Consider the following 14,014-nt stretch of genomic DNA (forward strand, 5'->3'; position numbering starts at 1 on the left):
TTCTCCCTTTTTGGTCCATAGAGGATGTGAAAAATGTGCAAAGGAAAGTATTAGGTTACGTTGAGAAAAGGGGCCATGATAATAGTTACAAAGCAAATATATCGATTAAGAAAAACTATTCAGCTCATCAAATGCGAGTTTATTCATTCGTTGAAGTTGGAAACTCTCGAATCAAAATAAAGCAATTATTCGGTCAGTAAGCGACCAATCCTCGATGACTAATCGTCGCATTTCTCCGTCGCGGTGTTTACACAAATTTTATAGTGCTAACCTTATTTCGTCAAAGTCAATCTTTTTACATATCTCAGGTAAACGATTCTGAATTAGATCTGACTTCATTCGGAATTAGATCTGGGTTCGTTCGTAAATAGAAGTGGCATGATCTAATACAGAATTTAGCTGATCTAATTCCGAACGAACACCGAATGAACTACGAACGAATTAGATCTAATTCCGAACAGGCCGGCGGGATTTCGAAGATTCCTAGCGCGCGCTTTTCAAATTTTGTTTTCTTTTTTATCGCCGGTTGCTTCATTTATGATAAAATTTATTTTAAAAAAAAGGAGAAAAAAACCAGATAATACTAAAAAAGGAAAACAACCAAATGAGTTGGGATACAAATTAAATGGATTTTGTAAATGAGATCAGAACAAGGCACTGACAACAGTAAATGATGAGATAACAGGGAAAAGAATGAAAATGTGATTTAGGGGAAAAAGATAGAAAAAAAGTTGGAAAATGATTAACAAGGAGCCATTGGAGCCGGAGGAAAAGGGTAGAAGAGGGGAGACAAGAGTGGTCTAAGCATCATTGGGTCCACTGGTGCGCTGTTTGCCGATTCTTCGCATGTCTTCTCTTGATTTGTTCCTGAAATATAATTTTTCGGAGTGAATGTAGAATTTATTTTTTCATGTCTCAGTGCACAAGTCGTAGGTTTTTCAATTCAGGCAAGGCAAAACCATTCAGGGTTGATAAAGCATTTGAGACGAATAGTAATTTATTAGCTACGAGGCATCGCAATGATTATTGATAACCAACTTCCTGGAACTTTTTTCAATTTTCAGAAACTCACAATAAGTAGGCCACATGCGCACACCACATTGAGGCCACACTATCCCTAATGATATCACGCTGATCTTCACTGGATTGGAGAAGCTTCACAGCTTCTGAGAGAAGAGCTAGAAAATTTGAATTGTTTCACCTTATTTGTAATGAGCCTCACCAATCTGCAAATTAATGAATCCGATGGGGATCGATCGTGGTGTACTTTCCGCGGGGAGATAGAGACGACGTGAACTGAGCGCGCATAGATTTTTCAGGCATGATCTGCATTAAATAGAGAATTATAGAAATTAGGTAAAAAATGAACCTCGTTAAACCAATGATTGCACGCTTTTTGGACAAGAAGTTGTAGTGGGCAACGCAAAGGTGGACACTTTGACAAAACTTCATTAGCACATATCTCGTCTACAAAAAAAATAATTTTTAAATCTGAAACTCTGGTATAAATAAACCATGAGTGACCGGATGAATCACAGTGATCTGCTCCATAGAAGAAAAAACAAATGGATCAAGAATTGCCATCATTTCCGCCTGAACCCAGCTTATACTGTAATAGACTTCTAATTACACTCACGGATCCTTCCTTTCTCTTCTGAACCGAAACGGCGCTGTCGTGACGAGCTCTTTCAGCCTCAATCTGTAAAATGTCAAAAGTACCGATTTTTAAGATGTTATCGTGATTTACTCACTACCAACATTAGCCCAGAAATACCCTCTGCTAACATCGCCACTTCCAGAGAACCTTCGGATACTAACTGATTCAATTTTGTTAGGTCGAAACAGAGACGACCACGGATTTTCCAAACTCTTCATCTTCTTCACTGCCTCCGCCGCCGTCTCCGACAGTGCCGGCGTTGAATTCGCTTCGATTCGTCACCTTCAACGCCTTCAGCCTTTTCCTCGTTGAAACTTCTACCTCTTTTTTCTTGATTCGATATCGTGTCATGTCTGCAATATTTGAATTGAAACAGTTCTGAACAAACGCGGAAAGTGGACATGCGAGCGGATAACGAAGGAAAAAATAATTTCACCTAAAATTCTGCAAAAAAAGCTCGCTACGCATGAAAATATGTTCAATACAGTTACATTTGACTAGTTACTGATTTCTAGGAAAAAAATCAGAAAAACTGCAAAAATTTGAGAAAAAATTCATATTATTGAAGAAAATAAATATGGGTTAAAAAACAAAAAAAATTCATCCGCGCCAGCTGAGTCACTGGCGCATTTCTCGTGTCAACTTCGGTATTAGATCTAGTCCCGATCTAATTCCGAATGAACTCAGATCTAATTCCGAATTTCGAGTTATTCGATCTAATTCCGAATGAAGCCAGATCTAATTCCGAATCGTTTACCTGAGTAGTTTGTGATTTGTTATTGCTCAAATCACAAAAAAAGTTCCAAGAAAAGACATCACACTACTTTAACACACTACATCGCAATGTGCACAACATAACATTTAAAATATATTTTTATAGGTTCCAATAAAGAACTTTAAAAAGAAACTTGAAGTTCAAAGTAGATTTTGAAAATGTGTGTGGAAGAATTCCAAGAGAATTTTTGTTGTTTTCTGTGAGCAAAACCGTATGCTTCTTAAAGGAACAGTCTTGCAATTGTCTGGTGTTCCTACAACGCAGTTAAAACTTTAGAGTTGCTCCTTTAAGTACCGTATCAATCGGAAAGACTTGGAAGTTCCAAGTTGGAACCTGCAAGAAACGTGAATCAAATGGACAGAGTCTTAATTCGACACCTCCTTTTGCTCTTCAAATTTTTTTAGCAAAGGGGGGACCCCATGGAAATTTTTTCAAAATTTTTTTTTGGAACAAAGTGAAAAAATAACTTTTCCAGATTGTGCAGAAATATTCAAAAATACGATAACTTTCATAAGCCAGCGAAAATTCTCGCTAAGTCTTTTAAAAGCTCACTCCAAGAGTTAAAAATCGGTATTTTCCGAGCTCATAACTTTTTAAAGAGAGGCAGGATTGAAAAAAGGACTTCAGTTCTGTTATCAGCTTGTTCAAAAACATCTGATTGCGGAAAAAATCCGAGCTCTGAAATTTTTTTGAACGCGCTCCGCTGTGAGAGCAAAAGGAGGTGTCGAATTATGACCCTGTAGCAAATGGGTGGGGTTTATCAAAAATGGATCCGAATTTCAAAAATTTCAGGATTTTTTTCCAGAAATTTTATTTATATGTTTCATTCCGGATTCCGAATTTTTTTCATCCCGGATGCGAAATTCAAATATGAATGTTCGAAAAAAAAACCGTAGTTTGAAAGTTTTTTGAACGCGCTCCGCTGTGAACACTGAAACACTGAAAGAAATCTGGAAAGAATAAATGTATGAATATTATCGGAAATTAGAGAAAACAGTGAATGTATGATCAAAAGAAGCGATTCTAATAAGAAAGAAAACTTTCAGTAAATACTATATTTTATTTCGGAAAGATCTATAAATTCAGTTAAATTGACATTTGGGAAGAGGAAGAGTTGGAAGATGAAGAAGTAGCGTCGTTGAATGCTTCGTTGATTCTGAAAAATTTTATAAATAAACTTGTTTCTATATAAACCGTTACCGTTTCTGAGCATTTTTCACATCCGAATCAAGAATTGGGTGCTTCGACTTGAACGTAGTAACGATGACTGCCTTCTTCTTGTTAAGAGCCAGGAATGCTTCGTTGTCAACTTTGTACGACTCTTTTTTAATATTCTGACGACGAAGAGCTGATGAAGATGCAGACATGCAACTCATACGCGGTGGAGAGCACGAACGTTCGGACTGCACTCTGCAATTTCAATTATTAAGTTTCCATCACATCTTCACAAACTACTAACGGCGAAGGAACAACAGTGAGCTCCGATTTGCTCTCACTTCTTTCTCCAGCCACATCGTTACGAAGATTGCTCAGATAGGATTGCGCTTGGATGAATGTCTCGTCAACCTTTTGGAGGATATCCTGGAATGCATCAGTTGCTCCGTGGTATTTCGACATTCTTTGCTGATAATGCTCCGCTTTTTGGTTGAGGCTGTTGAAGAGCAAACTTGTGAATAGTGGTAGATTTCCGAGCACATGGAACTGTGGCAAACTATTGAGGTCATATTTTTTAAACTAGAAAGTGATCACGTTTGAAAATATTCTTTTTAGGAATCGAATTTCTTCTGTTCTCCCTGAACCAAGACCCAACGTTCACGAACAGTTAAAAACTTTCACACGACCTTCAAATATCCGGAAATTGTCAGATTTTCGAACAGAAAAGGAAACAAAAGAAATGCTTCTCAAGTATAACCTGATTCATTCTTACCGTATTCTTTTTTTTCTTTTTGTGTTGTTGTTGCTGACTCATATCCTCACTAAAATAAATCACAAAATCCATTAAAACTCTCCACTCCAACAGATGGAATCATCTTTTCTAGAAACATTTTTCTTCGGTTATCTCATTCAGGTGATTGGAAATGAAAAGAGTTAGAGAAGAGGCACATCCTCTTCATGAAGATGGAGGTGAATGTGATGAGCTAATAGACTGGAATGAAGTAGTTTGAGGTGGAAATGTGATGAGAATGTGATGGGGGACCACATGCAGGTTATCGGGTGCCAGATTGAGATTCTTTGGTTACTGTAACTTTCAATTTTCGGAGTTTTATTCTGGCACAAGAAATGGGAGCTGTGGAAAGAAAACGCCGGTGGTCGTGGCCAAAGGTCCCACAGCGACAACTACCGTAACCTAAAAAATTTAAACTTTCAGTATTTATTCTCTTCTCGTGTTTCTTCAGACATTTCATTGACAAGAAATTTATTTTCCGACTTTTGCGGTAGAGAATACCTCTTTGAGCTCAATTATCTCATTTCCTGTAAAAGATAGCGAAACGTTGCTAATTGACAAAATATTTTTGATATTATGATAAACATTTTGACGGTTGACGACTTCTCGATATCTTTGAAAGGAACCGAGTTGAATTGAATCAAAGTGCAAGTATAGGGTTCTATAAGAGGTTTCACAGTAACAGTTAAACCCGACATGTAGTAAAAAAAGAAAAAATAAATCCGAAAAAATAGTTTTAGGTTACGGTAGTTGTCTCTGTGGGACCTTCAAATTTGTTTTACTTACATTACTCTGCTCCAGAAACCGATTGACCATTAGAACCATATCGTCATGTTTCCCAACTCCACCCTAACCTTATCAAACTTTTGAACTACAAAATTTTTCCGTATTTTTTAGTGATTCACCAGAACTTCTTCCATACTTCTGAAAGCATCGTTTTCAACCACACCCAGTATTGTTTTCCCAAGACGTTTTTAGAATACTCTATTTAATGATACAATATGTCATCTCCTTTAATGTGTTAATGATAAAAATAGAGTGAGAAGAAGAAGATGGGAATGAGCCATAAAAAGCGGAAGAAACGGAGTCAGAGTTCCGTCATGAAATTTGTTAAAGGTGGGAAAAGCTGTTTCGAAAAATAAACATATTTCAACATCTTTAAAGTGGATTGTTTTTCTGCAGAGGAGGTAAGAAAAACTGAAAGTCGGTTTTGTATTTTATCAAGTGTTTAGGTTACGGTAGTGGCCGTTGTAGGACCTTCGGCCGCGGCCACCGACGGTTCTCTTCCACAGCTCCGCATTTTTTGCACCTGAATAATATAATGATTTTTACTTTCATTTCAGATAAAAAAATTTCAGCTACATTTTTTTCCGTTTTGAAGTAATGAGAATGTTTCCAAAGCCAATTATTCATTCGATCTATTATAATGTCCTCCCGAAGTTAGCATCACTTTCGCTCGTTTTGTTACCGTAATTTCCCTTGACATCCATTCAAAACATTTACCTAATTGTACAGTTTGGTAACTTTTTGTTGGAAGCTGTTCTCATAGAATGCTGAAACTAGAACTGTAAGCATTTCGGAAATAACTCCTGATCAAAACATAACCTCTTTCTTCCGTTTTCACCTGTATTTACCCAATAAAATCCTTCTTTTGTCTGGTAGCGGTGGTTAATTCTCACTTTTTGTTTCGAAAAGTGTGCAAATAATATCGTCTACGAGGTAGAACTTCACAAAACAAATTTCCTTTAGTTGTTACTTTTCATTGTTTTTCTTTGACTCACCACTCAAAATGTTCGATCACTCCACTCTTTTTTTTCCTCTTCTCACTTTCATTAGGTGCATTCCATAAATCACTTAGTTGATCCTCAGCTCTTCTTTCAACGAGATAGAACTTATATTGAAGAGAATCCGGAGAAAGTGGGCGGAGCCATGGGATCAAATCGGTTTAAAAACGAATACCCATGTGTTCACCTGTCAGTTTCGTTTTGATCCTCTTAGAAGCGGTTCCTTTTTGATGAAGACATCTTTTTTCCTAAGTCTAACGGCGCCGTGTCTGAGCTACAGTAATCCTATTGTCATCAGTTGAATCTTGAACTACAATATACCTTTTTGTTAGGGCTACTATACGATCTGAAAGTTGTGAAAAATTTTTAGTTCAAGGAAACATCTGACAAAACGATCCATGTCTTTAGGAGCACAAAGGGTAAATACTTTAGAAAAAGTTAAACGAGTCTCGAATCGCTCTTAAGCAATCCCATGAATGCGATTCTGCTAATGACGATTTTGTAGGTTTTAGAAAAATGAAAAGTCCAATCTTCTCGAAGCTTCTATAGTTCTAAGAAGTTACAGACCCAAAAATACTGTTAACCTGTAATAGAAGGCTCTCTGACTTTCAACTTCGAACCAATTTTTCTCAGTCGCTGTTAAAGAAATAAAGAAGTTGTCAGCTGATAAAGTGTTAATCATTATATCAGAAGTGTTTTGTCAGTTGACACATTTTTGATATCTTTCACACGAATTGAGATAATTCAGCTCAAACTTGACAGTGTGGGGCCCTTCTATTACAGGTTTTCACAGTATTTTCTTTTTTACCTACCGTAAGACCTTTTTCCAAACAAACAGGAACAAAGCAGATTTGGAAAAAATAGATTGGAGTCAGGTAATTGAAGAATTAATATACGAAATCGCTGAACTTTTGAAAGAAATTGAAGCAGAAACCAAGAGAAATCTCACAGCTTGGTGCATTATAACCCTGACTAAACTTTGTACTAGCATAAATTTTGAGTAACGCGTTGTACTGGGCTCAAACTTGGAGAATGAATTTTCAAATGAGCTGACTTACCGTTTATCAAAGTTGCTTCATCTCAAGGAAATCATAACGACGTGCAAGAAAATTTCATCTGTGAACAATCATAATGATACCTAGACTTGAGAAATCGCTTTTAAAATTCTATTAGCTTTGAATCAAGCGTAAAACTATATTTCTACCAGTTTTCGCTCTTCCAAGATACTTATGTCTAAAGATATACCCGTTTTCAACCGTCCTGATAACTGTAAGCCAACCTTTACATTACAAATAACTTCTATAAGAGCATTCAACTTTCTTGATTTGTATCAATTTGAATTCAAATGTATATTCAACTTCCAAAAACTATCCGAAATTATACTTCATTCTTTAGTTTGTCGTTTGTGCAACCAATTACTCAAGTGTCAATAATTCATAATTTTCTGTGTTCTGATCGTGAATTTTCGAATTTAACACTCTATTCTATCGTTTTTGGGGTAACTCCTTCTCAAAATGTATTTTTAATTTCTTATCTCTTTTTTGTTGCCCCGATTTTCCCCCTCTCTATTCTCGTATTAGTGATTGCTCTCTTCTCTGCGACACTGATGAACTGATACCCACTGATAACCTCCGCCCGCAGGGGAGGAGAATCGGGGTGGACAGAATTCATGGAATGCTTCTCTTCCATCATTCCATTTGATTTGACGTCAAAAATTCTCGACTCGTCTGCCTATTTCAGGCGTTTTCCGTCTCCCTGACGATCCATTCCGTCTACCCTTTTACCTTCTGACTAACTGTGCTTCAATACTTCTTGACTCTTTGACTCACATTCATTATTTACATGTTTTGTACTTTTTTCGTTGCAGAATTTGGTTGTTGAACTGTCAAGTACTTTATAAGTAAACTTTCGGCAGTGTAGACCGTTGCCAAAACTCAAGAGGTCTTTTCTGAAATGTCATGTATTATTGAAATCATTTGGTATACTGTAGTCAAGAAAGTTTTTACTTCTTTCTGGTTTATAACGGAAACCGTGTTTTTTTTTGGTCCAAAATGTGCCCAACTTTTGCCAAGAACCTCAAAAGTGCAGATTTGTTGAGGCCGTCGTAATCGTCATGTTCGAGGCCGCACAGGTGGTTCGCGAGGAACGGACGCATTGTAGTTCCATTCTAAAATGTTGACCATTCACATTCAACTTTGAGCCCATTTATCTCATTCTCAGTGAAAGATGTCAAAATGTAGCCAACTAAAAAAATGTTCATTATAGCTTCAAGAATATTTTTCAGTTGACCATTTCTCGATATATATCACTGGAACCGAGATGGAATATGGCTGAATCAGCTAACTTTATTACAGACAATATATTTTATAGCTTTTCTTCAAACTCCCACAACAACATTCCATTTCTTTTTCTCAACAATTTCTCACTTAAGTATGTAGGCTAGATTGTGTCTTCGAATTTCAAGAATCAGTAAAGAAGACGGAACGGAGTTAAGAGGATTTTCCCTATTTAGGTAATGGAGAATTGACACTTTTTAGGGTATTTCGTTATTAAAAAGAGACGTTGCTTCGGACTACTGTACACTGTATTCATCGTTTCCAGACCATCCAATCTTTAGTCATTTCCATTTGACCAGAGGGCACTTTTCTTCTAGTCAACGATCTAACTACCGTGTCCAAATCGAAGAATCGCGAGGCGCTATCACAACTAATTGACCAACTTTTATAGCTTTTGCCTCTTTTTCTAACAATAAAACATCATAAAACAAAGGTCTGACAATCACTGAGACCATGGATTACCGTAACCCAACTTTTTTCAAAAAAAGTAATAAATCCTCAAGAGAAAGAAAAAGACACGTCATCATTTAGTCTCCTCCCCTTTCTTTTTCTTCTTCCTCCAAACACCTGCTTCTTCACAAGGGGCCGTTTATTCGTATACCACCAAGGCCGTCACAATTACCACTACAATTCCTCATTCGTGTACTTTCTAATTGGTTCGAATTAGTTGTAGTTTTGGTTTCAATAACACACCTTTGTTTCCACACACCTCTCTTCCCCTGATTCATCGCACATACACGATCGCAAACTCGGGTCGTAAGGTCTGAAAAAAGTCTAATTTTGGCACACACAAATTGAGCACATGTGTAACATTTTTTTGATTGGCTTATCACTTCTCTTTTTTCTTGTTTCTATTCTTCGTCTTGTTTCTCATATACAAACAATTTCAGCCACTGTCGTCGTCATCAAACCATGAGGGTTCTGCTGATGTTCCTTTTATTCACCGTCGTGTCATCAACCCTCTTCCATCACCATCACAACAAGAGAAGAACACCACCAAGACATGTAAGTTTGAGTTCTAGCCTAGAACTTCTAGATTACTGTAGAAATTTGAAAAGATTTGTATGCTCAAACTTGACGACTCTTGAACTTGAATGAATCTCTCAGCAAATTTTTTGCACACTAGGGCACAGAGGGGCACAGGATTCGCGTCCAAATGCCACAGTGCCTGTTCAGAGTGCCCTTAGAACACCGCACCTGTGTCCCTAGCTCGCGGGTATCGTGCCCGTGTTATCGTACCTTTTCTGGGCACCGGTTCCAAAAATTTGTTGAGGTCGACTTACAGTCAAAGTCGTCTCTCCGAATTTCGCAATTGAACTATATTCTAGAAGTTCTAAAATGAATAGACGACGAATTATGTTGAGCGCGGTGAGGGCACGATAAATGTATATGTGCCCCTGTGTGAACGTGTTACCGCTTTGCAGCGGGATCGGTGCCCCAAGGGGCATATGTGCCAAAAACTTTGCTGAGAAACCTTTTTGGAAAGAACTCTCTGAGACACCAATCATCTGACATGCTCGTGAAAGAATGTAACTAATTGTGTTTCCTTTCTAGAAAGCTCGTGGACCAAGCAGAATGAAGCACCACGTCCGATCCGAACGAAAAGCCGAAGAATGTCAGAAGCACGAGCATCATCTCATCTGTGGACCAGAGAGACATTGTGATCGGACGTGTGAGAACTTGTTCAGGTAAGATAGTAAACATTATGAAACACTGTGCGGAAGGAATGTAGATGGAATTTGAGTCACTTGATAAAAACTGTGTTGATTAAACGTAATTGCCTCGTTGTTGATTAGTAGAACCAAGGACTAGAAATTCCAATCAAATTTTAACTATTTTCAGCCCTCCAAACTGCGAAAACCATCTGCACCATGCCAAATGTTACTTCCCTCGATGCGTCTGCAACCATGGATACGTTCGAGACGACAACGGTATCTGCATCCGACCCTCGCACTGTCCCAATACGTACTATGAGCCGGCATCGATGATCATGGAAGACGTGAGTTTTTGGGTTAAACAAAAAATCAGTGATCACATTCTTCAAATGTTTTCGCTGAAATTTTTAATGAGCCACATAAAACTAAGTAGTCAGTTTGATATCTCCCTTTCTAGAATATACGTCGATTGGTCAAAACACAGTGCTCTCTCTGTCTCGTCAAAAAACCTTGTCGCGTCCCCATTAAAAATTACCATTAAATTATTTTACGACCCAACACAAATATCGTTCGATCAACACAATCTATTGCACTTTTTTGGGTTCTCTGTTTAACGCTCTGATTTGAAAACTGATGATGTTTGCGCGTAGGAAAGAAATTTGATTTCGAAACGAAACACCTGATGATCCGACTCACCATTGACGTAGTTTTGACCTAGATTTTGCAAATGTGGTTCTGAAAAAGGGGCTGAAACTGCCTTAAACTGACATGTGATGCTTTTGCGCTCAAATGTGATATTTAACGATTATCAGCAAGCTTTTTTTTCTTAAGCGTCTTAAGGTGTCAAAAAACCTTTGAACTGGAGACGGGGAAAAGTTCCGGAATTGTAATTTATTTTGGGAGGAAATTTTGCAGAGGGTTTTGGCTAGTGACTTAAAATCAACAATATTTTATTCCAGGACAATGATATGATGATCCAATTCAAGCCCGTGAAGTTCTCACGGATTGGAAACCATCGTGTCTACAGAGTCTCCAAAAACCACCGACCCCATGTTCCATCGGAGCTTGCCATCAGAATCTAGCTCTATTCTCTCTTTCCAGTGCTCTCTTTCATTCTCCTTTTTGGTTCTCCAAAAAATCAGGAATTCATTTTTCTAAACGAACCATTCGATCATAATATCTGTAGATCTGTGTAGATCAAAACGACCATCAACGTACTGTGTACTATTTTTCTCTGCCTGTATTTTTTTTTGCAAAAATAAACATGTTCAAAGATGTAACTGTGAAACTAATTGGATTGAGCTGTGAAGCATACTATAAACACACAAATATTGTAACATAATTGGAAAGGATGGGAGGTCGATGGAAAGGGATCAAAATGTAATCCTGTTATGTTTAATTGATGAAATTATTCAATCAGAAAAAAGATCAGAAGATGATTCTTGAATTGCAAAGCAAAGAAACAATTCAAAAAGAAGTCAAAAATCAAAAATTCAGAAAAATGCAAGTTTTTCGAAAATTCCAAAACTCAGAAACTCAGAAATTCAGAAAATCTAAAATTTCGAAAAATTCGGGAAAATCCTGAAAGAAAATAAAAAAAAATTCAAAAAAGTTCGAAAATTAGATAATTCAGAGAAAATTAATCTAAATTATTCAATTATTCAAAAATTCCAAAATTCAGAAATTCAGAAACTCTGAAAATCTGAAAATCCGAAAGTTCGAGAAGACTCAAATTTCTAAAAATTTCAAAATTCCGAAAAATCAGAGAATCAGTAATTCAAAAAACCAAAAATACTTAGAATTTCGAAAATTCGAAAACTCAAAGGTCAGATTTTGAAAACATTCTAAAAATCCGAAAATTCCAAATTCAGAATTTCAAGAGAAGGCGGAACAACGACTGTGTGAACACTAAACACTGTAAATCATTCCCCAAAAAAAACTCCGAATAATATCTTGTCTTATCTCCTCAAATGTATAAAAACCAACTCTTGAAAAAGACTTTTACAAATACAAAAAAAAACAAAAAATAGTTCAACAAATTAAATTTGTCATAAATCCCATATGTTATGGGACTCCAAAAATCTATCCCATTTTGCTAGTTCCGTTCTGAGCGAAGTTTTGAAGAAGAGTGCGAGAAATGACCATGCGTTGGATTTGAGAAGTTCCTTCGTAGATTTGGTAAATCTTGGCATCACGCATCAGCTTCTCAACTGGATAATCGCAATTGAAACCGGCGCCTCCAAAGATCTGAAAAATGGAACTTAGTTTACTTTTTTGACAACGTCTCGAATTACCTGACAAGCATTGGCAGCAGCAATATTTGCCGTATCGGCCGAGAAGCATTTTGCAATTGATGCACTGTAAGAAGAAACGCCACCTGCATCAGTTTCAGCTGCAGCACGGTAGGTGTAGAGACGAGAAAGTTCCAGATTGACAGTCATATCGGCAAGCATGAATTGGATGGCTTGATGCTAAAAAAGATCAATTAGAAATTAAAAATAAATAGTGACCCACATTGGCAATCGGTGTTCCGAAGGCATTTCGTTCCAATGCGTACTTGCAAGATTCATCCAGACATCTCCAGGACAGGCCAACTGCTCCGGCAGCAACCAGTGGACGTGTCAGATCGAATGCACCCATGGCGACTTTGAATCCAGCTCCTGGAGCACCAAGAATGTTCTCTTTGGGAACACGAACGTCTTCAAAAGTAATTGTTCTTGTATCTGAGCATTTCTGACCCATATTCTCTTCCTTCTTTCCTCGTGTAATTCCAGGAGTATCCCCATCAACAAGGAATGCAGTGAAGGCTTTGCCAGCAGGAGTATTCGGATTCTCATCAGTTCTTGCCAAAACAAAAAACCATTTTGCATGTCCTCCTCCGGTGATCCATGCTTTTGATCCATTGATGACATACTCATCTCCTTTCTGCACTGCTTTGGTCTTCACTCCGTTTACATCCGATCCTGCTCCTGGTTCTGTGACTGCATACGATGCAATAGTAGCTTCAGATGCCATCATTCCCAAATACTTTTTCTTCTGCTCTTCGGTTCCAGCCAAGTATACTGGAGCCACGGCGAGAGATGGTCCAACGATAGCGAGCTGGATTCCAGTACATCCATAGGACAACGCTTCAACAATCAGCACCGAATTTAAACCACCCATTCCAGGTCCACCGTACTTCTCTGGGATTATTGGATTCATGAAACCAAGGGAATGAGCTTGACGGACAATTTCCCATGGAAACTCTCCGCTTTTGTCGTATTTGGAAGCATTTGGTAGGAGTACATCTTTCGAAAATTGCAATGCTGCTGCTTGAATTTCTTTTTGAGTGCTTGATAGTTCTGAAAAAGAGACAAAAAGGTTTCGGGACATATTGGAGTGAACGAATTACCAAAAGACATTTGTCTTTTTTGAATTCGTTGACGAACGATAGATGAAGAGAACCGGGAGAGCATATTCACACAACAATATACACTTCTAGAGTGGAACCTTGATGTAAAACTGATAGATGGAGTGTGATGACTGTTCGGTATAGGTGAATCTCGCGTGGATAAGCTTCGTGGATGATTTTTTCAATGACATGAATTTTTTTCACGTGAAAAGCTTTTGATGAATCGTTGATTCTACTTCTTAAGTCTTTTGCGACATCGATGGATCAGCAGAAATGGTCTAACATGCACCTGGTGATACTTGGAGTAGCCCGAGGGGATTTTCTGTTTACTCAGAGGTCCAGAAAATTCAATGGTGGCTACACACATTTTTGATTCATTTGAATATATGTTGTCTTGATTATTCCACCTAAATTCCCGAATAATTTCCTATTCTAAATAGTTTCCTCATTTTCGGAATTCCTTTTTTATTG

At 37.7% G+C, this 14,014-nt stretch overlaps 4 protein-coding genes across 4 annotated transcripts; 1 reads left to right on the forward strand and 3 right to left on the reverse strand.

The window, feature by feature from the left end:
- Positions 1–800: 800 nt before the first annotated feature.
- Positions 801–2,008, reverse strand: CBG02504 (the record flags this gene model as incomplete). The annotated part of the gene is made up of 5 exons (XM_045242538.1): positions 801–867; positions 1,073–1,178; positions 1,223–1,326; positions 1,637–1,699; positions 1,869–2,008. The coding sequence occupies 5 exons, from the start codon at positions 2,006–2,008 to the stop codon at positions 801–803; spliced, it is 480 nt and encodes a 159-aa protein (XP_045092283.1).
- A 1,510-nt stretch (positions 2,009–3,518) lies between these two features.
- CBG02503 lies at positions 3,519–4,049 on the reverse strand (the record flags this gene model as incomplete). The annotated part of the gene is made up of 3 exons (XM_002630757.1): positions 3,519–3,588; positions 3,633–3,842; positions 3,892–4,049. The coding sequence occupies 3 exons, from the start codon at positions 4,047–4,049 to the stop codon at positions 3,519–3,521; spliced, it is 438 nt and encodes a 145-aa protein (XP_002630803.1).
- Positions 4,050–9,409: 5,360 nt separating this feature from the next.
- On the forward strand, positions 9,410–11,234 carry CBG02502 (the record flags this gene model as incomplete). Its single annotated transcript, XM_002630756.2, has 4 exons — positions 9,410–9,502; positions 10,052–10,185; positions 10,340–10,496; positions 11,112–11,234. 4 exons carry the CDS (start codon positions 9,410–9,412, stop codon positions 11,232–11,234), a joined length of 507 nt encoding a protein of 168 aa, XP_002630802.2.
- A 1,000-nt stretch (positions 11,235–12,234) lies between these two features.
- CBG02501 lies at positions 12,235–13,607 on the reverse strand (the record flags this gene model as incomplete). Its single annotated transcript, XM_002630755.1, has 4 exons — positions 12,235–12,399; positions 12,447–12,623; positions 12,667–13,493; positions 13,544–13,607. The coding sequence occupies 4 exons, from the start codon at positions 13,605–13,607 to the stop codon at positions 12,235–12,237; spliced, it is 1,233 nt and encodes a 410-aa protein (XP_002630801.1).
- Between the last annotated feature and the right edge of the window lie 407 nt (positions 13,608–14,014).

The sequence above is a fragment of the Caenorhabditis briggsae genome (assembly GCF_000004555.2).
Source record: "Caenorhabditis briggsae complete genome, chrII, whole genome shotgun sequence".
Lineage (NCBI taxonomy): Eukaryota > Metazoa > Nematoda > Chromadorea > Rhabditida > Rhabditidae > Caenorhabditis > Caenorhabditis briggsae.